This window comes from Anabrus simplex, chromosome 4 (genome assembly GCF_040414725.1).
Source record: "Anabrus simplex isolate iqAnaSimp1 chromosome 4, ASM4041472v1, whole genome shotgun sequence".
In the NCBI taxonomy this organism is placed as follows: Eukaryota; Metazoa; Arthropoda; class Insecta; order Orthoptera; family Tettigoniidae; genus Anabrus; species Anabrus simplex.
In genome coordinates, this window is record NC_090268.1 from 74,620,571 (window position 1) to 74,646,862 (window position 26,292).

The 26,292-nt window shown below is 40.5% G+C and overlaps 1 protein-coding gene across 1 annotated transcript in view; it reads right to left on the reverse strand.

Annotated features, from left to right (window-relative positions):
* Positions 1-10,134: 10,134 nt before the first annotated feature.
* The window catches only part of LOC136872173 (ejaculatory bulb-specific protein 3), a 55,056-nt gene continuing 38,898 nt past the window's right edge, over positions 10,135-26,292 (reverse strand). Inside the window, exon 2 of the mRNA XM_067146010.2 lies at positions 10,135-10,793. Within this exon, the coding sequence (XP_067002111.1) occupies positions 10,588-10,793 (206 nt within the window). The 3' untranslated portion in view covers positions 10,135-10,587. The remainder of the gene's footprint in view (positions 10,794-26,292) is intronic.

Below are 26,292 nucleotides of genomic sequence, written 5' to 3' on the forward strand. Positions count from 1 at the left end.
AAGTCTAAACGGCCTGACACTGCGGTTTGCCGATTCGAAGCCCGTTGGTCGAAAACATTTTCACCGTCATAATGTTGGCCGGAAGGGTAGGGGAGTTGGTGGTATACAATTTCTAATCACTAGATTGCGTGCTAATTTGCTTAAATTCCAAACTTCTCCGCAGTGCTCACATGGAGTGAGGGCATATGACGCTGTTGATAGTGATTCGTCCGTTGGATGGAGACGTTAAGCCTTGAGCAGACCCGTCGGTATTATTCGACAGGAGGAGGCTACGTGCCGACACCGGGTTTCATCCTCTCTCTCTCTCTCTCTACCTCATTATCATCATCCCGCATTAAGACGCGCAGCTCGCCTATGGGGGTCAAATTGAAAGACCTGTACCAGGCGAGCCAAACATGTCCTCGGACACTCCTGGCACCAAAAGCCGCACGACAAATAAATTTCATTAAAAATAAATAAATAAATAAATAAATAAATAAATAAATAAATAGTACTTTCTCGTGGTTTAAACAAACTTCGAGTTAATCGAAGTACGAAAAGTCTATGAAATAATTACAAAAACTGTAATATTTAAAATAGGAACATTTAATTCCTAGAATTTTACATTTACCCTAAAAGCTTAATACTGCTTTAGTTTACTTCTTTACTTTTCGTTCATTAAAAAAATAGTTCGTTTAAAATTGACTTCCGTTGGACTAACTCTGTTCGTAATAGTTATTACATGAACTAATAGTTATTACATGAACCTATTGGAGTACACGCACGTAATTAATTCCATTAAAATGTAATGAAAAGGTGTCGGCTTATGGAAAATATATCTCATCACCACCATAAATAAAGAAATATCGTCCCCTTGAGTGTCATATAACACGAGGCATGAGTATACAATAACAACTGGCTTTTAAGAAGTAAATTAAATATTTAAATTACAGTGGGTGATAACTTCATTTTGAGTGGTTATGTACCTAAAACGAATCACATCAGTACCACCAACTCAATTAAAATCTCACATTGAAGATGCTGGCATTGGAAACTGTGTTGTGTGAATAGAATGTGGAATAGCTTCCCTTCAAATTATTATAATTAATAATTTGATACTCTGAACTCCAATACGGTTGGAAAATGAGATTTATAACTTGTAATAGCTTCCTTTGCCAACACTGTTCAAGGAGAACATGCTGTCCTTTTCATCTTGCTGCAGTGAATGTGCGTTTCCAAGGGAGTGGCCGAGCAAAGGTTAGTGCACATAATAAGAAGAATGCTCCATATTTATCAAAATTTATTTACAAACGCTTATATTACAAGGTACATAACATTTCACATCCATAGTTTTCAGAGGGGATGTTAATCAGTACAACGTGCTTGGATACAAGTGGCATAACTAAATTGATTCGTAAGAAGATAATACATTCTTAAATCTTTTAATGTATTGATGCAAAGGTGAACGTCCATAATTCAAAATAGTGCAGAATAGAAATAAAAGCATATCAACATAGCAAAGCTTAATTATGGATTTGCTAACAGTTCCCTGAGATATGTAAGTAATTTACGATCATATACAAGCAATTTGAACGAGTCTGTCTCCATGAAAAAAATGGGTTAAAATACATTCGAAGCTAAGGGTGATTGTTTAAAATTAAGACAGTTACCAATACAGAGAGATTTATCCTTGGAGATAAAAGTAAAATGTTTCCTTAAGTAATGTAATCTAGCGAGTCTTACAAATACAGATAGTGTAAGAAGTATTCGGACGACCGCGGCTATCGCGATGAAGTGCCCTAAGATGCGTTCAAACGGATATATAGCGGTTTAAGAATTGTATTTTCTGTCCACTGACATCTGCATTTATTCATACGCAAAAAATACACACATAGCAGTAACAATGCCTGGTAAATCACAATAAAGAAAAAGTATCTTTTTGCGGCGACAAAGTGTTCGGACACCTGGACATTTGGGGGGTTTACGCGGAGATCACGAGTGCGATAACGTGGTCATATGATTCCCACCGACCTGCCAGACGAACAGGTCAGTGGACGAACACTAGTGGGTCAACATGGGTCGCAAAGTACGGGAGACAACAATCAATGTAAAACACTCAGAGAAATTGCAACACTCACTCGAATGCCAAAATCGACGGTGCATTATGTCATTGAACATTTTGGGCACCGAAAAATCGTGGAAAACAAAGTGGGCGCCCTCGCTCCCTCACGGATGCGGACAGGCAGTCCATCGTACGACAGAGAAAGAAAAACCCCAAGACCAGTGCCCCTACAACAGCCGCCGACATATGCAAGCGAGGAGTGAATGTATTCGTGAGTACAGTGCGTAATGTGTGTCATACAGAAGGCTTTCATGGTAGAGTATCCCCTAGAAAGGCACGGATAAGTGAAGCAAATTGCAAGAAACGACTGCAGTTTGTGAAGGAGCATCGCAATGACTCCCCTGAGGTCTGGTGACAGAAGACAAATCAGAAACTACAACCGGCAAATCTAAAAGCTACAGTGAAACACGGAGGAGGCTCGGTAATGGTGTTGGGCTGTATGAGCACCTCGGGGGTCGGGAAACTTCATGTCATCGATGGCGTCATGTACCGTATCAAGTACATAGACGTTTTAAAGAACAACCTGGTGGCTAGTGCAGAATACTTAGGAATTCGTGACAATTTTGTATTTCAACGCGACAATGATCCGAAGCATACGGCGCTAAACACCCGGCTGTGGGTGTTATATAAATCACCCAAACGACTATACACGCCACCTCAGTCGCTAGACTTAAACTCCATCGAGAACCTGTGGAGTTTTCTGGAGAAAGTAATCGGGAAGAGAGCCATTTCGAGTAAAACAAGTCTCATAATAGCACTACAGGAAGAATGGGATAAAACACGAACATCGTTAACCAAATCCCTCGTCAGATCAATGCCGAACCGTCTTGAAGCGGTAATAAAGGCCAAGGGCCACGCAACAAAGTATTAAGTTTGTGATATTTGGACAATATTAGGACCCTGCTCTGCATTAAATCATAGTTATACTGGAGTGACCGAATACTTGTTGTCGCCGCAAAAAAGAGACTTGTTCTTTTTTATTGTGATTAAATCAATCACTACTCATCTGCATTTAGCTCAGTCGCCAAGGTGGCAGATTCCCTATCTGTTGTTTTCCTAACCTTTTCTTAAATGATTTCACAGAAATTGGAAATTTATTGGACATCTCCCTTGGTAAGTAAGTAAGGTATTCCAATCCCTAACTCCCCTTCCTATAAATGAATATTTGCCCCAATTTTTCCTCTTGAATTCCAGCTTTATCTTCATATTGTGATCTTCCTACTTTTAAAGACACCACTCAAACTTATTCGCCTACTGATGTCATTCCACGCTATCTCTCCATTGACGGCTCGGAACATACCACTTAGTCGAGCAGCTCTTCTCCTTTCTCCCAAGTTTTCCCAGCCCAAACTTTGCAACATTTTTGTAACGCTACTCTTTTGTCGGAAACCACCCAGAACAAATCGAGCTGCTTTTCTTTGGAATTTTTCCAGTTCTTGAATCAAGTAATCCTGGTGAAGGTCCCATACTCTGGATCTATACTCTAATTGGGGTCTTACCAAAGACTTATATGCCCTCTCCTTTACATCCTTACTACAACTGCTAAATACCCTCATAACTATGTGATTTACCAGGCATTGTTACTTCTATGTTTGTAATTTTTGCTATGTATGAAGAAATGCAGATGTCAGTGGACAGAAAATGCAATTCTTAAACCGCTATATCCCCGTCTTCACGCATCTTATAGCGCCTCCTCGCGATAGCCGCGGTTGTCCGAATACTTTTTACACTAGCTGTACATTCACTTATTCTTCAGTAAAAAAACAGAAAAGTGAAAAGGACATTTAGGAGTAGTGATCCACAATGTGAAGGAATACAGGTATTCTCTCTGATCACATCCTAAAATGAAATTAAAGGAGAAATTGGAGCTAAGTTAGCTTGCGAATATAGACGTTATGCTTCCTTAAAGCCCACCGTCAAAAACAATTTTCTAGAAGGGACAAGTTGACTATAAAGTTCTACCAGTGGTTATTTCTGGAATCGAGACATAGTCGTATTATGCTAAGCATAGCAGATGATTAAGAATGTCCTGGGAAAGGAAAGTTTTGTGAAAAATATTTGGACTAAATAAAACAGATCATGGATGGTGTATTAGGACAAATCAGGGGCTCAGGGACCTGTACTAAGAACAAGATTTAGTGTCCATGATGAAGACTGCAAGAGTTAGCTGGTTCGGTCATGTATATCGGATTGATGCTACTAGGGAGCCGAAGAAGGAAGGATTTGGAAGTCATTCTAGTGGAGGGAGATAAAAGGGACAGACCAAGAAAACTATATTTAAATGATATGGACGAGGATCTTCGAGCATCGATGGTCAGGAGATGGACAACCAAAGCTCAGTGGAACAAAGTGATTGCGGAGACCAAGATCCTATGAGGACCGTAGTGTCAAGGAATAAGTACATTTATGAACAAAAATAAGCCTATTCTTTTGCCATTACTTTAACATCACACTAACACAGTGAAGATTTTCGGCGAAGCAAAGATGGGAAAGTGGTAGGACGGGGAAGATACACGCCGTGACCTTAAGATACAGCCCAAAATCACTGAATTTAAAAAAATTAGAAAATTTTCTTAAGGTCACGGCCTCTATCTTCCCGGTCCTATTACCAGAAACCAGAGGAAACTATCTTCAGGTTTGCTGACAGTGGGATTTGAACTTACGTCTGGTATATACAAAGTTATCGAAATTAACATCAAATCACTAAATTTTAAAAAATCAGAAAATTGCAACCTTCCCCAGAATAAAGATAATCCAATAAGACTTTTTTTTAAAAAAAATGGAGAAATTTAGCTTCGCAGCATGCGCCGTATAGTTGCAAACTGTTCAGGAGATGATGGGCTCAAAACTCTCAATCGACGTCCCTGAAAACTGTTTTCCGTGGTTTCTCCATTTTTACTCCAGGCAAATGTTTGGGCCGTACCTTAATTGAGGCCAAGGGCGATTCCGTTTAAGACCAAGCCCTTTCCTATACCATTGTTAGTACGACATTAAACCAGTAGCAAAAGAATGAGGTCGTGAGAGTCGTCTCAGCTGTTATTACAAACTGGATACTTACTCTGTTGTAATATATTGTAATACATTTTTCAACAAATAATATTCCCCCCTCCCCACAAATATATACACATAGAATTCATGGTATTTATCACCCCACTACCTCCTTGTAGAACAGCAATCTTATTTTCTGAAGAATGTGCCAGTGTATAGAAAAAAATCCACGTCTGTGAATTTAAAACCCGTAACTTCGTCGTTGTAACTATATCACACAATGAACACGATTTTTACTATAATTTTTGAAACAAGACTTATAATTTCAAACCAGGAAACAACTTAGTGGGGGGAGGGGAACTATGGCCGCATTTTCAAACGTTCGCTTTTCTATGTTTTTTACAGGCATTACTAATATTTTAATTGGTTATTGTCGAGTTGGTCCGATAGTTAGGGCCTATAGGAATTTGAAGATGAACCAATTAGTGTGACCGAACTGGTCCGACGCTAAAATATCAAAACCAAGGATCGAATAAACCTTATCGTCATCTCATAAATTACACCAACTGTCTCAATAAAATGAAACAGGACAATATTGTAAATATAATGTAGTGGCCTTTCGGCTAGGTTGGGTTATATTACGTTAGGATCGCCACTTTTGACCCGGATGTGTCTTGCCGCCTTTTTAATATTTAAATCCCTCAGAAACGACTAACTTAAAGTTCCTCTCACTTAACATGGAAAACAGTTTACACTTCTACTAGTACTACACTGTTTGAGAACTGAAACCGAGTCGACAGAAATGAGGCAGTTTTCCGTGCAATTCCTGTCTCTACCTCCCAACCATGTATCGGACAAGTTTAACCGTAACCTATCCTTATCTGTCTGTTAGGTCATCAGCCCAGAGGCTGGTTGGATCCTCAAATAGCACCACCAAAGGCTATGCAGTTATAGGGAAACTGCAAAAACCAATGGCAGAGCCCAAATGAGGCATACTAGGCAAGATGAGGAGTGAGGTAGTTTGCCATTGCTTTCCTCACTGGACCAGAAGGTGCTATTGCAGCACGACTGACCCTATGAGCAGCACCTTTCGTAACACTCAGACGCACTAGTCGTGCTCCAAATGCCATTACTCAACACCACCCATACCCCAGCAGCTTCCATATTGTCACAGCCATGGATGAGACTGGGACTTCGGGGGAAGCTACACTTTGCTCTGGCCTGTGCCAAGAGACGGATACAAAAATACTGTATCATCAAGAAATGGCAACAGGCGGAACCTATCTTTATAGAACAAAAATATCTTCGGAATGTTTTGACTGTCGGACCACTTTGGTACTACCCATTTTAATCACATTTATGCTCTCACTATCATATTTCCATTTTGGAGCTAACTGCTTGTATCAGCTACGAAATCATGCTAAGTTTTATCTAATTCAATCGTCGTTTAATGGCCCCTTGCGTTGAATGCTACTTTATCAAAATTTTGTTTATTTATATGGGAACAAAACTCACTCCATAATGAGGCATATTTCTTTCCTAAAATAAAAATTATTTAAAGCATTTCATTGATTCCCTTCTGTAATGCAGGGTTATGTTACATGTTAAAATTGAAGTAATTGTGCATTTCCGAAACCCGTATTCAGCCAAATATGATATTTTCAGCTTATAACGTTAAGAAAGGTTAAACGATCAAGAGATATACCATTTTTACTACCAACGTGCTTTGAGTTTTATTTTAAATGTATATTTCAAATTGATTATTAAGTTTAGTGGAGAGGTAATATTGGCCGTGTCGTCTTAGAACATACGAGTCTTAAAACTCAGGAGTATCAAAATTCACGAATACCAAGATGATTAGTAAGAGTAGGTTTCTTTACCCGGGCCAGTCTCAAGAAAACTCTCGAGCCGGGTCAGTTCTTCTTTGAATGAATAAATGCCCACCCTACCCACTGAACGATTGTAGATATTTAAAAATATAATTGAAAATGTGCGAAAAGGTCCATTGTTATCGCCAGCCGGAACTGCGTGCCCTCTTGTAATTGGCACCTCTCTCATCAAGAGGTGGACCTGTCGTGTAGCCTCACACAAAGTATACGCGACTGGAGGTTGGAAAACCCTCGACATCAGGTACACACTCTTCGGCTGTTTCCCTTAAAACACTATTGTCACAATTATAACTTTACGGGCAAACGCGGATGACAGTCTTTAATGAGAAAACCGTACTGTTTCGCCCGACTTGTTCTTCATCTGCTTATGTTGGGTATTCATGCCGGAGGCTGGTTTGATCCTCCACAGCTGCACCAAAAGCTGTCATGAATAGCTTAGGCGTCATTGAAGGGGCGTACTAGAGAAATGAGGAGTGAGGTAGTTTCCCGTTGCTTTCCTCACTGAGCCAAAGTTGCTATTACATATCAGTCTGCCAAGTCCACTGAAATGTATGCACCAACCGACCCTATGAGCAACATTTTCATACCATTCATAGTAGAGACTGGCTGTACAAGGAATGGCATTACTAGCATCGCTCATACCTCAGTCACTTTCGTATTGTCAAAGCCAAGGATAAGACAGAGACAGATCAATGAAAGTAATAAAATTACTCTAACCTATACCAGAAAACATAGTGAACTGTAAACACTAGGTCTACCGAGCTCGATAGCTGCAGTCGCTTTAGTGCGGCCAGTATCCAGTAATCGGGAGGTAGTGGGTTCGAGCCCCACTGTCGCCTGAAGATGGTTTTCCGTGGTTTCCCATTTTCATACCAGGCAAAAGCCAGGGCTGTACCTTAATTAAGGCCGCGGCTGCTTCCTTCCATTTCCTAGGCCTTTCCTATCCCATCGTCGGCATATCTGTGTCGGTGCGACGTAAAGCAAATAGCAAAAAAAAAACAACAACACTAGGTCCCGCCAGCAAAGCCACAGATCGGTGTTATACTTAGAAAATTTGGCCTGTGGTAGGGTGGTGATTTCGGTTAACAATGCATGGGATATTACCATCCAGTTCTATCCCACGTATTGTTAACAGGAATATAGTACCATTCAAGTACTATCCCACGTATTGTTAGCAGGAATATAGTACCATTCAAGTACTATCCCACGTATTGTTAGCAGGAATATAGTACCATTCAAGTACTATCCCACGTATTGTTAGCAGGAATATAGTACCATTCAAGTACTATCCCACGTATTGTTAACAGGAATATAGTACCATTCAAGTACTATCCCACGTATTGATAACAGGAATATAGTACCATTCAAGTACTATCCCACGTATTGTTAACAGGAATATAGTACCATTCAAGTACTATCCCACGTATTGTTAGCAGGAATATAGTACCATTCAAGTACTATCCCACGTATTGATAACAGGAATATAGTACCATTCAAGTACTATCCCACGTATTGATAACAGGAATTACCACCCTACCACAGTCCCATTCTAAAAGTGGGTGGACAAATATGGGTTGAAGGGGATTGTGAGTCACTGCGAACCACATTCATCCTATCTTGCAGCCACCTGCTGTGCGGAGTCGTGAATTTTGAAACTCATGTTTGAAATAAGCAAACATTTATGACCTAAAAAGTATTAAAATATAAACAATAAATATGGCTTGAATTTTTTTGGTCATATTTTTGAAATCTTGCCCCTGTTTAAATTAACATTAAACTGAAAATGTACCTTTAAAATCTAGCACATTTAATAATAATTATTATTATTAATTTATTTATTTCATTACTCAATCCAGAGGTAACTCTCTGCTCTGAACAGAAGAAAATGTCACATTTTGATGGGCGATCAGAAATAATTACAACAGTAAACTACATACGTTTTAAATTTTTTAAAATAGGAACGATTTTTTTCTATTTTCACGCAACATTGACCGGTAAAGGGGAAAAGACCGCACAACATCGCAGGACGTTACTGCAGCATATTTGAAATACGTCAAATGATCAGAGTCCAACTTACAGTAGGTTCATCTTTCTGTCCCTTTCAACGTAACTGTCTTTTTCTATACAGCTTGCCCTCCTAATTCACAAATATATATATATTTCTAAGAAAGATAATGGTAATAAATTACAGACAACAATTCGGAGATATGAAAAATCTGTCTTTGAGAAGACTGCAAGCAGGTATGCGAAAATTAAATTTAAAAGATTAAAAAATATGACAAAAATACGAACATTTACGGGGAAATATGACCATAATCCTGCCTTTGCTGTCAGAACCTAGTGTTTACAGTGCACTATGTCTTCTGGTATGGGCTAGAGCAATTTTGTTACTTTCATAGATCTGTCTCTGTCTTATCCTTGGCTTTGGCAATATGAAAGTGGCTGATGTATGAGCGATGCTAGTAATGCCATTCCTTGTGCAGCCAGTCCCTGCTATGAATGGTGTGAAAACGTTGCTCATAGGGTCCGTTGGTGCATGCATTTCAGTGGGCTTGGCAGACTGATATGTAATAGCAACTTCTGGCTTGGTGAGGAAAGCAACGGGAAACTACCTCACACCTCATTTCCCTAGTACGCCTCTTCAGTGATGCCTAGGCCATCTATGACAGCTTATGGCAGAGCTGTTGAGGATCCAACCAGCCTAAGGGCTGAAGACTGAACATACATACATACATACATGACCATAATATGAATAATTACCGGAAAATGATTAAAAAACTTTAAAAATCCAAAATATGACTTCATATGACATGTAAAAATTGCATCATTTTGGTCACCGTAGATAAAATCATGCTTAACTTGTATTTTCCTTGGCAATAATATAAAAGAATAAAATCTGACATGTAATAAACATCTGGGTCCTACTCATTAGAATATCAGTTTAGCTACTCGTTTGTAGGTGTGAGTTTTGATACTATTTTCTACTAATTTTAGCCCCTGAGTTATGAGACTCGTGAGTTTTGACACGTAACCATATTGGCATACCTCTAATCTGAGAAATTATGCAGGTCATCTATATCTGTAAAATATTATGGTCGTCTCATTAAATTCACTACGCGGTTTCACAAAGTTTCAGCATTTATTTCCTATTTTTTTGTTAGACGTTTACAATCTTTGCCGTGAAAATATGTCCCTTAACTTTTGAGGTAATCACAGCGTCATTATAGTAGAAGACCTTGCGGAATACACTTGTAAATTCTGTCTTAAGGGTGACGAAATGCGCAAGAGTGGAGAAGTGAGAGGTAGTGCTGTTTGCTAGGAAGAGTTTACAATTTCAATGTAGTTTTATATTTAAAAAAAATTTAAATGACAGCCTTTCGAAATTACCTCTTTGTAATGGAGTGAAAATTAGTTTTGTTCTTGAACACTTGTACATGGATATAACAACCGACTGTGACTATATTTGTCGGGCGATTCTTGTTACTGGACACACCATGCCCATACTGTAGATCGTACATGACTGGTATTGGTAGTTCTCAAATTCTGTGGTAACAACTCGTGCACAGGACTAGATGTATGACGTACAAGTTTGTTGTCCACAGATAACAGCTATTTGGCGCGCTTGGCGTCTATCCGTCTCTTCACAGCCTGTTCGAAGCGTTTGACCTTCTCGCCGGAGGGGTCGAACTGCTGAAGAAGAATCCTCCAAAGGTCCGGATATTCACTCTGCAGACGTCGGATCACCTTGATGGCCATTTCTCGCTGCTGGGGAGAGCATTTGGCGCACTGCGTGGCCAGCGCGTCCGGCAGTACCCCTGTGAACAGATAAATATGGCGCTCAACGTCTTTCTACAACCGCTGAGGGCCCTAGAGGCCAAGCACGCCCTCCTGCTCCTACACCATGACGACCACGCCGTCACTACCCTGGCTTGGGTCTTCATGGCCTACATCCTCTATCTGTGCTTCCTCCTCCTCATCAAATAACACACTCAACTGAGCTATGACAATAAACAGAATTTGGTAACATTGACAATTCTATGTTTAATGTGAGTTACATATTATATTAGTGTCTGTTTAATTTTCCAGTAGATGTCAGTGATTTGGTTCACATAAATATTGGAACTGATTGTATACATCTTATCAATACTGCTCACAGTCTTCTATCGGCAATACGCAAGTTTCGAGACGTTTTGGTAAAACTTGGGAACAGAACTAAGCACGGCAAGTTTTTATGACGCCACCTTATCCCCATCCTAGTACACATAGAACATTCAACTTTTATGCATGCACTATATAGAATATTTCGTATAAACCCTGATGGAACGCATGGTGTTAGTACTCTGCGCATAGAACTCGATAGTTGCAGTCGCTTAAGTGCGAACAGTATCTAGTATTCGGGAGATAGTGGGTTCGAGCCCCACTGTTGGCAGCCCTGAAGATGGTTTTCTGTGATTTCCCATTTTCACACCAGGCAAATGCTGGGGCTGCTTCCTTCCCACTCCTAGCTCTTTCCTGTCTAATCGTCGCCATAAGACCTATTTGTGTCGGTGCGACGTAAAGCAACTTGTAAAAAAAAATGTACTCTGCGCTATGACATAGTTCTTGACCTTTGTAAACAACCTGCAAGCGTTCGACCTGGCAAGCATCAGTCGCCAGTCTGAAACTCAGCTGTTAATATGGTGAGACGGTTACCATTGCAACACCGTATTTTCGTACGTAAACGTTCTGGTTTCAACTTAATGGTCGTGTGAATAGTCACAATTCTTGCTATTAGTGTGCAAAAAATCTTAATGGTGTTTATGAAGTCCCTCATTATGATAGGAAGATTGGTGTTTGGTGTCCTGTTAGTACAAGACGAATTATTGGGCCCATTACTTTCGAGACGACAGTAAATGCAGAGAGATACCAACATGACATTTTGACGACGTTCTTCCATCAGTTAGCCGGCCCCGTGGTGTAGGGGTAGCGTGCCTGCCTCTTACCCGGAGGCCCCGGGTTCGATTCCCAGCCTGGACCTGGACCTGAGGGCTGGTTCGAGGTCCACTCAGCCTACGTGATTAGAATTGAGGAGCTATCTGACGGTGAGATGGCGGCCCCGGTCTAGAACGCCAAGAATAACGGCTGAGAGGATTCGTCGTGGTGACCACACGACACCTCATAATCTGCAGGCCTTTGGGCTGAGCAGCGGTCGCTTAGTAGGTCAAGGCCCTTGAAGGGATGTAGTGCCATGAGGGTCCTTTTTTGTTTGTTTTTTCTTCCATCAGTTAACGGAAGAAATAATCTCGGGAGTGTTTGCAGACAGAATGATCTGTGCTGGTTTATTTCGCCCCGTTCACCAGATCTAACAGCGTATTTTTGCTTGTGGGGTAAACTGAAAGAAAAAGTGTACTGAACAAATCCTCACATATTGAAGGAACTGAAAGAAAACATTACGAACGGTATCTTTTTTGCTTTACGTCGCATCGACACAGATGGGTCTTATGGCGACGATGGGCCAGGAAAGGCCTAGGAGTGGGAAAGAAGCGTCCGTTGCCTTAATTAAGGTACAACCCCAGCATTTGCCTGGTGTGAAAATGGGGAAACCACGGAAAACCATCTTCTGGGCTGCCGACAGTGGGATTCGAACCCATTATCTCCCGGGTGTGAGCTCACAGCTGCGCGCCCCTAAACGCTCGGCCAACTCGCCCGGTCGCGACGAACGGAATCAGAAACATTAGAGTGGCTGAACTCACAGGCGTCAGCCAGAATGTGGTTACCAGGTACAATACTCAGGAAGGACGACACTTCCAGCATCTTTTATAAAGTTGTACACACGCTTAAAGCAGGGCGGCCGCGCGCGACATAAATTCGGCCGAGACAGCTGCAGTAGCGCAGAGTAGAAACGCCTTACGTTCGGCCTGTGTTTATGTGAGAGACCCTCTATAGTTCTTTAACCCAGATCAACATGGCATGATTTATGCATTCATTTTCAAAATAAAATATTTTTAATTTTATGTATAAAACACTTTTAATGTATGTTTTTCTAAAGGTACACTTTTCTCATGAACCGTTAAACCAATTGAAGTAATATTTGGTGAGGATATCCACAGTGATAGCAGCTATATAACAGGTGAAATATATCCTGAAAATAAGTAAAATGTTGATATAAAAAATTAAAATATTGTAAAATAATTTAAAAATGGTGGTTCCAGTTTAATATTTTTTATGAAAAATTTGTTAATAAAATTAGTATGATATCTCACCTAGTATGTAAATCTAGGTCTATAAATCACCTGCATGAAGTTTAGTTGCTCTATCTGGGACACATTCAGAGAAAAGTGCATCTTTAGAGAAAAAGACATTTAAAAATAATATTGTACACATAAAATTTAAAAATCATCTTTTCTAGAAATAAATCATGACATATGTTTAATGTTGAAAACATTTCTTAGCAGGCAACGTAGGAGGCCCATACTACGAGAAACGTAAAATTAAGCAATTTCCTAAATTGTTCCGAAAGTTGAAAGGCTAAAGGGCGCAGAATGGTTTCAAATTGTGAGTCTTGGACAGCTCTATCAAACTAAAAAACGAATTTCGAAGATCACTTCCGGCCTAAATGTAGTTCCAGAAAAACAGCCTAAAACCGCTTGATTCTTTACTCGTTTTGATTCAAATCCTAACCAAATTAACTCATTTACATAATTCTTTCTGTAATGTGTTCCTTGTTTAATACCCTCAAGCGTTTTTTTAATGTTCACACCGAATGTAGTTACGCGGGCTTTAAGTGAAACTCTGCATTGACTCACATTAGCGCTCATAGTGGTGCTTAAGTTAAACAATGTATTGACTCACATTAGCGCTCGTAGTGGTGTTTAAGTTAAACAATGCATTGACTCACATTAGCGCTCGTAGTGGTGCTTAAGTTAAACAATGCATTGACTCACATTAGCGCTCGTAGTGGTGTTTAAGTTAAACAATGCATTGACTCACATTAGCGCTCGTAGTGGTGCTTAAGTTAAACAATGCATTGACTCACATTAGCGCTCGTAGTGGTGCTTAAATTAAACATTGCATTGACTCACATTAGCGCTCGTAGTGGTGCTTCAGTTAAACAATGCATTGACTCACATTAGCGCTCATAGTGGTGCTTAAGTTAAAAAATGCATTGACTCACATTAGCGCTCATAGTGGTGCTTAAGTTTAACAATGCATTGACTCACATTAGCGCTCGTAGTGGTGTTTAAGTTAAACAATGCATTGACTCACATTAGCGCTCGTAGTGGTGCTTACGTTAAACAATGCATTGACTCACATTAGCGCTCATAGTGGTGCTTAAGTTAAACAATGCATTGACTCATATTAGCGCTCGTAGTGGTGTTTAAGTTAAACAATGCATTGACTCACATTAGCGCTCGTAGTGGTGCTTAAGTTAAAAAATGCATTGACTCACATTAGCGCTCGTAGTTGTGCTTAAATTAAACATTGCATTGACTCACATTAGCGCTCGTAGTGGTGCTTAAGTTAAACGATGCATTGACTCACATTAGCGCTCATAGTGGTGCTTAAGTTAAAAAATGCATTGACTCACATTAGCGCTCATAGTGGTGCTTAAGTTAAACAATGCATTGACTCACATTAGCGCTCGTAGTGGTGCTTAAGTTAAATAATGCATTGACTCACATTAGCGCTCGTAGTGGTGCTTAAGTTAAACCATGCATTGACTCACATTAGCGCTCATAGTGGTGCTTAAGTTAAACAATGTATTGACTCACATTAGCGCTCGTAGTGGTGCTTAAGTTAAACAATGCATTGACTCACATTAGCGCTCGTAGTGGTCCTTAACTTAAACCATGCATTGACTCGCATTAGCGCTCATAGTGGTGCTTAAGTTAAACAATGCATTGACTCACATTAGCGCTCGTAGTGGTGCTTAAGTTAAAAAATGTATTGACTCACATTAGCGCTCGTAGTGGTGCTTAAGTTAAACAATGTATTGACTCACATTAGCGCTCGTAGTGGTGCTTAAGTTAAACAATGTATTGACTCACATTAGCGCTCGTAGTGGTGCTTACGTTAAACAATGCATTGACTCACATTAGCGCTCATAGTGGTGCTTAAGTTAAACAATGCATTGACTGATATTAGCGCTCGTAGTGGTGTTTAAGTTAAACAATGCATTGACTCATATTAGCGCTCGTAGTGGTGTTTAAGTTAAACTCTGCATTGACTCACATTAGCGCTCGTAGTGGTGCTTAAGTTAAACAATGTATTGACTCACATTAGCGTTCGTAGTGGTGCTTAAGTTAAACAATGTATTGACTCACATTAGCGCTCGTAGTGGTGCTTAAGTTAAACAATTTATTGACTCACATTAGCGCTCGTAGTGGTGCTTACGTTAAACAATGCATTGACTCACATTAGCGCTCATAGTGGTGCTTAAATTAAACAATGCATTGACTCACATTAGCGCTCATAGTGGTGCTTAAGTTAAACAATGCATTGACTCACATTAGCGCTCATAGCGGTGCTTAAATTAAACAATGTATTGACTCACATTAGCGCTCGTAGCGGTGCTTAAATTAAACAATGCATTGACTCACATTAGCGCTCGTAGCGGTAGAACAAGGCAAACTGCTAATCTAATCGACCGGATAACTGCGATTAAGAACAGATTTTTATTTTTATTTTTAGTAATAAATAAAGAATATATTCCCATACTTTATTATATATTATTTACCTAAAATTCGTAGCTCATATCCCTAGGATGTTTTCAACATTGAGTTGCTTGCCTGAGTGTTAGCATTGTGGATTTTTGTTTGAGTTTAAAGAAGAACCATATAGTACATATGTAAAATTAGAGTGTTTTGTGTATTACGTTTGTATCATAAAAACATGTATTGTTGTGCTTAATTCTATTCCCAACTCTACCATGTGTCATTAAATAACTGTAATAACTGAGATTCAGTTCTCTGTAATGGTAAGGATCTATTATCTTGTTTAGCGCTTAAGATATACCCACCCTCGAAAACCATCCTGCTAAGACGACCAATGTACAAGAAACGCACACTCAACTCTTTGATGTTCAAGTGTGTCTGGAGATACTTACTGGTTAATGGCTGCTTTACAAGGAAATCTCTTGACGATAGAGTAGAACCTCTGTTAACCAAAACAAAGGAGGGGAAGTGGGTTTCTGATAATAACATTTTCGGTTTACAATTGAAATGTAACTATTAGACGTTAAGAATCGTTTTTTGAGGGTTGAGATGAAAGTAAATGAAGACAATAAGCCATACATACAGTGCATTGTTGACAAAGTATTTTAATACTGGAAACCATAACTACTCAACTCTATTTACAAAACAGATCTACGTTTCATAGTGCATGTACTGTAAATATACAGTAGGTCCTACTATTTTCCTGAAAAAGTCTTCTATTTTCTTTTGTTTTCTTCGTTTCCCATCGTTTGCTAGTTGCTATGTCATGCCACCGTTGCATTAGCAGAATTATGTTTCTTTATTTCATTTTTGTAATTTAAGGAAATCGTTTCTCCCGTATGTTTCGGTTAAATGGTATTTCGGTTAGAAGTATTTCGGATTACGAAGATTCTACTGTACTTGGTACTCTGTAGGCCCATGTCAAAAAAGGACTGTGCAATCCAAATATTACCGTACTGAGTGAAATTTAATGAAATTAATTTAGTTCCGTAAATTGAAGCTACATAAGTAGCTCCAAATTGATTTACACTTTCGAATTTCCATCAATCGCTGTCCGCCGTTAGGCTTGGCGTAAGTCACTGAGAGGTAGTACATTAGCCTACCAACAGGTGTCAGCGCATGACAGAGAACGGAGGAGTGAAATGTCTGTGAACTGCAGCTCATTTCTCCAACTTCTGTCATTAAGCGAGCGGAGAGTGGATGATGGGCTTCATGTCCAGACTTGCCACCCGCAATGAGACGTGGCTTCATTACCATGAACCGAAGATCAAAACCCCAGTCAATGCAGTGGAAGCATAAGAGGACTTCACCCCCCACTACCACCACCACCGAAGGAAATGTTGGTGATTATGGTTTTTTTTTTTTTTTTTTTGCTAGTTGCCTCACGTCGCACCGACACAGATAGGTCTTATGGAGACGATGGGGCAGGGAAGGGGAAGGAAGCGGCCGTGGCCTTAATTAAGGTACAGCCCCAGCATTTGCCTGGTGTGAAAATAGGAAACCACGGAAAACCATTTTCAGGGCTGCCGACAGTGGGGTTCGAACCTACTATCTCCCGAATACTGGATACTGGCCGCACTTGAGCGACTGCAGCTATCGAGCTCGGTGATTATTGTTTAAAAAAAATCAAAATCAAAATCTCTTTATTTGCAAATGAGGTGTCTACCTCGGTGGCAAATGGTACACTAAAATACATTATTGTCAAGCACTAAATATTAAATTAACAAGAGAAGAAATTTTTTCCTATAATACAATATTATACAATTTACGCTAACAATGTTTTCTATTAAACACACAGCTCATCCGTAATAAATTTATATTGTTAACAAAATTCTACTTATAATATCTCCTGTACTACTTACAAATATAGTCAACTGATATACAGTATGTGGAATTACTTCAAATGATACTATACAACTGGTATAACATTAATATTTACATTGCATTTATTTTTTTACTATTTTTTTTTTGTTTACCCGTTCTGGATCCTAAGTAGCATAACGACCTGCTGCGTCTTAACCAGAGCCCCTTTTGCCACCACTTTTCAGAGTTCCTGAAGGGCCTTCACAGCTACCGTAGCGGTCCCAGGGCCCTCGAAGTCCCCACTGTACTTCACCCCTACAGGCAGTCCCCTACTTTGGCTGTCCAAACTCCTTAGACCAGGGGATGGAATTAATTTATTCACACACATTTTTTATTTACAATAACCTGCACCGGTCGAATGCCCTCTAACACTTCATTTATTTTCTCTGTTGCTGTTTATTCTCTTCTTGAATATCTGTACAGATTTTGGAAAAGGATCAAACACTACCCCTGGTAAACTGTTCCACTCCTTCACACCCTTCCCAATGAATGAAAATTTACCCCAATCGCTTCTGCTAAAATTCCTTCTAATTTTATATTTGTGGTCAGTCCTGCCGATATAATTATTTTCCAACTGAAGCCTCTCACGGATATCTCCCCATGCTGCTTCTCCTGTATAGGCTCTATATAATCCTGTAAGTCTAGTTTTCTCCCTTCTCTTACTTAAAGTTTCCCACCCAAGTTCCTTTAACATTTCTGATACACTACTCTTTCTCCTGAAATCCCCTGTTACAAATCTTGCTGCTTTCCTCTGCACACTATCTATTTCTTTTATTAGGTATTCTTGGTGAGGATCCCAAACACTGTTTGCATATTCCAATAATGGACGAACCATACTCAAGTAACTTTTTTCTTTTAATTCTTTGTTGCATCCTTTAAGTAGCCTCATTATGACATGTAATGATCTGTATGCTTTCCCAACAATGTCATCAATATGACCCTTCCAGTGCAAATTACTTTCAAATCTCACACCTAAGTATTTGCACTTGCCATCTTTTGGGATAACTACCTCATCCAAAGTATATTCAAATTCAGTTTTAAAGCTCCTGTTTGTAAAAGTTGTAACAGTTGATTTGCCTCCATTAACCTTCATATTATTTTCTTCAACCCATTGTTGGATACTTTCAAGGTCCCTTTGTAATTCTGAACAATCCTCAATGTTGTTTATTTCTCTATAAACAATTATGTCATCTGCATACAATCTTAGTTTGTTTTCGCGCGGAAGATTTGCATGAGTGTGGTAGTACTGTGGCCGCCCCCCGACCTGAGAGACCACGGGCCGCCACTGCTCCTAGGACACTCTGTATAAGGTGATATGTACTGGCCCATTGGTCAGTGGATGATGTGGAGGTTCATTCTCTTAATATTCAAGAAGGAAAACGTTCATGCCTTTTCCAACGCGTACTCGCTGAGGAAGTCCTTAGATATAGGAGTACAGTCAAATGAGTTAGTCAAGAGCAATCTGCTTGATAGGGGCCAAAGGTTAAATCTCCATTATTACCGAGAACCAAATCGGCTGGTTGGCTGAATGGTCAGAGTACTGATCTTTTGTTCTGAGAATCCTGGGTTCGTTTCCCTACCAGGCTGAGGACTTCAACTACGTATGGTTAATTCGTCTGTTTCTGCACCTGAGTGCTTGTATTCGTCTTAATGCACTTCTCTATAACACACAACACTACCAACCACCACAGAAAGCATTCTTAAGTGAATACATCCCTCCACATAGGGCTGACATCAGGAAGGGCAACCGGCCGTAAAACCGGGCTAAATGAAGTTCTGACTCGAATAAATTTGATAATATCCAGGAAAGGAACTTGGTACCGTTGCACTAACACGTCGTAAGTTGTCAGCGACGGGGGGGGGGGGGGGAGCTAGGACTAGGAACGTAGTGGCCGTGGCCTTATGGTTCAGCCGCAGCATTCGCCTGGTGTGAAAATGGGAAACCGCGGAAAACCATCTTCAGGGCTGCCGACAGTAGGGTTCGAAACCACTATCTCCCGAATGCAGGCTCACAGCTGCGCGCATCTAACCGCACGCGCAATTATACGAGGGCAGATCGGAAAGTAACGCACAATTTTTTTCTTAAAATGTTTAATATGTACCAAAACCAAACAAATCACAAATGAACTTACATTTTTGGCCCACTTTTCTACATAGTCATCAAGTTTATCAACACATTTCTCCCATTGTGGTACCAATTTCAACATGCCATGTTGGTAGAAGTCCGTCTGGTTGGAGTATAGCCATCTGTGGACTGCTGATTTTACTTGCGCATCTGTCGCAAAGTGTCGGCCGGCAGGAATTTCTTCATGGGACCAAACAGATGAAATTCCGACGGTGCCAGGTCCGGACTGTATAGTGGATGCTGGAGAACCTCCCACTAAAATTTGGCGAGCTTCTCACGAACAGGAGCAGCAGCATGTGAATGGGCATTGTCATGAAGAAATTCGACTCCGTCAGCATCAATGTTGAGGCGTTTGTCATCAAGGGCACGACGCAACTTAACCAAAGTTTTAATGTAGCCTGCAGCATTCACAGAGATCCGTTATTCAGCAACGTCCACCAATAACCCACCAAGCATTTCCCAGAACATTGTCACAAGCACTTTCCTAGCAGACTGAGACACTCTGATTTTTTTTCGTACTAGGCGTGTAGTGGTATGGCCACGATTCATCACCTTTCAGAAAGTCATCTCCTTCTGGGGCGTAACGCGTTAAGTGATCCATGGGTGTCATCTTTCGCTGGCCCTTGTGGTTGTCTGCCAGGTTCCTAGGCACCCAGCGAGTACTAACACTACGGAATGTTAACGTATCATGAATAATGTCGAACATCGCACCATAGGAAATGTTGAACGTCTCGTATTTAAAGGAACGCGTTCACCTTTAGACTTTTTCAAGGGGTTTTGGGAAGAAATTATTATTATTATTATTATTATTATTATTATTATTATTATTATTATTATTATTATTATTATTATTATTATTATTATTATTATTGGCTTTATGCCCCACTAACTGCCTTCTTTTTATTACTTTCTGAGACGCCAAGAATGTACAATATGTTACCTTGATTATAGGATTAATCGAATTATAATACCAAAAACTTTCAAAAGAACCTTTAACTTAATTGACAGAAGCTTGTTGAGGTCAGTAATGATGCATGAAGTATGCATTTTGAACCGTTTCATCCACGAACCTGCTACGCAGGCTTAATAGGGGGAGAGGTGATACTCCCACGTGGCGCGTCCCAGGTGGCGGATAGGGGGGTCCTAACCGGCTTGCCGGCGGACTTGAGGGAAATAAAATACCTCTCGCGGACCAACCACACTACCCCCTGTGGGTGGGGGAGGCTGACGAATAATACACCCACGGTATCCCCTGCCTGTCGTGAGAGGCGACTAAAAGGGGCGACCAAGGGATGAGTGTATTAGAACCATGAAACTACTTGTGATTCGTACCACCACGCGGGGAACACCAAGGGTTGCTTTTACTTGCGCGTAGTACCACTATATTGGGTACGAAATACGTTCGTGATTAGTAGCACACAGGAGCACCGTACGGTCGGCTTTTGCAGTACCTGTGATTAGTACCACCATATGAGCAGGACCATGGGATGATAGCTACCATGGTTCTGCCTTGCATATGATTAGTACCCACTATATGAGGAACACCACGGGATAGGAGAAGGTCCCTGTGGTTAGTACTCTTATGTGATGAACACCATAGGGTTGCGTTGCCTGTAAATGGCGCCGCAATGTGTAAAAACATAGGTCTGTATTAATTGTCGTATTTCATAACCTGTGAAAAGTACCATAATGTGTGGAATACCGCGAGTCTCTGCTACTTTTGATTAGTACCGCAACATGACAAATACCATGGTTCTACTTTCCTAGCGATAAGTACCGTTATGAGGGGCCGATAACTTGGGTTTTGGACCCCCTTTTAGACTGCAAGCATCCTCGATTCAGTATTATGCTCTTGCAGCAGTCCCTTGGTCAGTAATCCTATTGTTTTTCCGTCAGTTTATATGAATGTAAGGTATTGCGGGTGGCATCCACTGATTGTTTTAAATTCATATCCATCCATTCATTCTTCGTCCTCATGTTTTGAATTCTGGTCAGTGGAGAATTTTGGACTTTTTATTTGTCATGCCATTTCGTCTCATTTCATACCGTTAGGGGCCGATGACCTCGACGTTAGGCCCCTTTAAACAACAAGCATCATCATCATCATCATCATCATCATCGAACCGTTTCATGTGAAAACGTAACTCTGTACAGGAGCGCGAGCTATAAGAATAAAACAGAGCCCTATTTTAGAGGGAACTAAGTGAAGATTTTAGCTTAAGTGTATCAGAAGACAACGGCAGGGAACATTCTCAAGAAATTGACTGTCATTCGAATATGATGCTGATGCCTATTTTAAATAGCTCCTTAGCATCAGCCTAGAAGACGACATGCATTTAGTGGTAACTTGAATGAAATGTGATGTGGTTCATTCCTCTAAGTGATGGTAGTTTCCTCGGATCAAACGTAATTCAAGTTCATTACAAATATCAGAAGAGACATCTTCAGTAAAATTCAATTATTTCAGCAGTACTGCACGCACTTCAGTAGACTTCCTCTTCCGACTCTGAAGGTATTAGGTTCGTGAGGCAAGAGTTTTTCATTTTCACGTCCTTCGTGGCTCTTTCCGATACTTGCATCTTCGAAAGGTCGGACTCTTCTACCTTCCCTTGAATTATTATCAACAGTGGATTGTTGCTCACTTGAACTTCCTCTTAAGATAATAACCACCGCAACTAACTTTAACACTGCTCTTTACGATCGGTAAAATTTCTGCTCCTTGATATTGAAACTTACATGTAACACTGCATTTTATTTACTTGGCGTATAATGATGGAATCCGAATGTACAATTATGTTCCGTTACGAATGTGTGATCAGTAGAGTACGTAGTTTATAGAATTTAACAACCAGAGATTTAGCGTTTTGATTTTCAAATTTAGCGTTTTTTAGAATCTACACTTCTCACGTTTAGCGTTTTGTATCAATTCGGTTAAAAATAGGCATAATTTCATTGAAAAGTCGGCACATCAATATATCTGTATCGCTTACTTAAAAATGTTCCGATTTGTAAATTCTCGGCAGGCTATTTGATCGCCACTTCACTTCTACCCATGGCAACCAGACAATAAATCGCTACCGTACTTCAAAACAGAACTAGTATTCAACACCTTTGTCAAGAATAACCGACTAGGATCAAGGTTCAACACAAAGTGAATGAACGCATTATTGCTTGTTCTTTGCACTTTTTGGACGTTAAAAGATATTCCACAAATTGAAATATTTAAGGCGCCATAATAATTCTTTTCTCGAAATAAATAACATAGCCTATATCTTATTTTTAAGAATAATGCATCGTATTTCGCATAAATCCGAGTATTTCTAATCTGTTTCGGAAAAATTGTATAATTTCGCATTTTGAACCAATTTCGCAATTTATCGCTAATTCTAAATCGCTAAAAATCGCTCGTAGGGGTCATATAAGATGAAGGCGCATACACTGACAAAGCTTCAACATATAAAAATCACAAACTCTAGAGATCAGTTATCGGCTACCGGGTTAAGTGAAAACTGTGGTATCTGTACAAATTTTATCGTCACGCGATTATCACCCAGGCATGCGGACATTGGCGTAAGAAAATTGCAAATATTTCCAAATATCATAAAAAATGGACCCAGTTCAGAGTTTATTCTAGTTCATTAATTCCGAAAATCATCAGTTGCGTTTTTTTTTTTTTGTGAAAATATATCCTTCTAACCCTGAAGAAAGGTGCACCAAATGGAGATGGTGGTAAGTACTCAACAGTACTATGAATACATGTTCAGAAGAAGTACTTATAACCGAAAACATTATAGCAAACAGTCACTATGCACCGGTAAAGCATTACTTTTCCCGGATACGAAAATGAGTGAATGAATGCCATAGTAATCCTGCAATGTTATTCATTTTTAACGGCAGAAACGAGATATGATTGTACAAAGGTGGGTCCAGACTTATTGCGTATCCCCGTTGCGTATCATCTGGTGATATCATCCAAGCTCCTACATGAAGTAACACTCACTCCTGTTCTTCAGAACTTTTGTATACTAGGAAGAAGTTACATCACTCGATTATAATCAGACTGGTCTTATTTAAAGGTTTATTTTGAAATGAAATCACTGTGAGACTCTCAAATAACGCAAAGTGAAGAATAATGGTAATGAAATGGCGTATGGCTTTTGGTGCCGGGAGTGTCCGAAGACAAGTTCGGCTCGGCAGATGCAGGTCTTTCGATTTGACTCCCGTAGGCGATCTGCGTGTCGTGATGAGGATGAAATGATGATGAAGACGACACATACACCCAGTCCCCGTGCCAGCGAAATTAACCAATTATGGTTAACATTTCCGACCCTGCCGGGAATCGAACCCGGGACTCCTGTGACCAAAGGCAAGCACGCTAACCATTTAGCCATGGAGCTGAACAGAATAATGGTCAGGAAAGTTTACTGCAAGATAATAAGTGTGTCGCCAAAGAAGTACCTTACTTGCCTAACAACTCTGTTATGTGGGTTGCCTGCCACAACAGGCGTATGTTGTGGACTGTTTAGGGAATATCTCACTTCATAAGCAAGACGACTCTGTATTAGAGTTAAATATAGGCCTAATCATCTCAGGAAGATATATTTGAAAGTAATGTAGATCGCTACCAAAATTGGGGAATCGCTTTTCTTTTCTTTTCATTATCATTATTATCTACATTTCATGAATTGGTATATATAGCTGTCTGATGATAAAAATATTTTTAACATTGTCTATCTACAAACTTAATAATACTGTATACTTTATTATTATAATTTGAGTGTGCTGACGGAAATTAGGTATGTTGGCGCTGAGCGAGCAGCTTGCATTTGCATTTGGGAGACTGCCCTAAAAATACTTTCCTGTAGTTTCCTATTTCCATGTCAGACCAAAGCCAGATGATGATGATGCTTGTTGTTTAAATGGGCCTAACATATAGGTCATCGGCCTCTAATGATACGAAATGAGACGAAATGTAATGAAAATTTCTTTCTTTCTTTCTTTCTTTCTTTCTTTCTTTCTTTCTTTCTTTCTTTCTTAATCTGTTTACCCTCCAGGGTTGGCTTTTCCCTCAGACTCAGCGAGGGATCCCACCTCTACCGCCTCAAGTGCAGTGTCCTGGAGCTTCAGACTCTGCGTCGGGGGATACCACTGGGGAGGATGACCAGTGCCTCGCCCAGGCGGCCTCACCTGCTATGCTGAACAGAGGCCTTGCGGGGGGATGGGAAGACTGGAAGGGATAGACAAGGAAGAGGGAAGGAAGCGCCCGTGGCCTTAAGTAAGGTACCATCCCGGCATTTGCCTGGAGGAGAAGTGGGAAACCACGGAAAACCACTTCCAGGATGGCTGAGGTGGGAATCGAACCCATCTCTACACAGTTGACCTCCCGAGGCTGAGTGGAACCCGTCCCAGCCCTCGTACCACTTTCCAAATTTCGTGGCAGAGCAAGGAATCGAACCCCGGCCTCGCGGGGTGGCAGGGCAGTTAATGACACTAACCACCACACCACAGAGGCGGAAAATGACAATTTAAAAGTCCAAAATCATCCACTAACCAGAATTCAAAACATGATGACGAAGAATGAATGGATGAATGAATTTAAAACAATCAGTGGATCCGACTCGCAATGCCCCGCATTGTTGTCTAAAGGGGTCCAAAATTCAGGTCATAGGTCCCTCATAATGGTACTTACCGCTAGTAAAGTAGAACCACGGTATTTGTCATGTTGCGGTACTAATAAAAAAGTAGCGTATACTCGCGGTATTCCACACATCATGGTACTACTCACAAGTAATGTAATGCGCATACGTAACGCTGACCTATGGTGTTTCTCACATTGCGGCGCCACTTACAGGCAACGCAAACCTACGGTGTTCCTCACTTCGGTGTACTGATCACAGGGACTCTTACTATACCGTGGTGTTCCTTACCTAGTGGGTACTAATCACAGGCAACGCAGACCCACGGTGTCGCTCATATAGTGTTACTAATCACAGGCAACACCCAGACACGTGATTTTCTCACATAATGGTACTAATTACAGGCAACGTAAGCCCGTGGTGTTCCGCATGTAGTAGTACTAATCAGCAAAGCAAAGCAATCTCCGTACAGACAATGAAGGCCCTTGGAGGGGTGGAAGGTAAAGGCTTCCACTATCCATAACCTCGGCGCTAAATGGGGTAGAGTGGTTAGCTCTACGCCCGGCCGCCTTTACTCGCAGGAATTAACCTGGTACTCATTTTTGGTGTAGGCTGAGTGAACCTCAGGACCATGTGCACCTCAGGAAGTGGAAATCTCTTTTCTTAAATTTTTACGACTTCCTGACAGGGATTCGAACCCACGTCCTTCCGGACGAACCGAGCACGCCTTTACCGCCTCGGCCAGACAGCCCCTAGTACTAATCAAGGGTACTGCAAAACCCATCTTGATTCACATTCTGTTGCTACTAATCACAAGCCTATTGTGTACATAACATAGTGGTACTGCTCGCAAGTAAAGGCGACCCATTTTGTTTTACACTTTATTTTTTCCACCCAAATGAAGTACATTACACACATCCGCAAAACGGCGATGATGCAGAGGTTTCTTCATGTTCCCGAACAGGTGATGGCACTGTTAGACTTTTTTTGCGGTGGA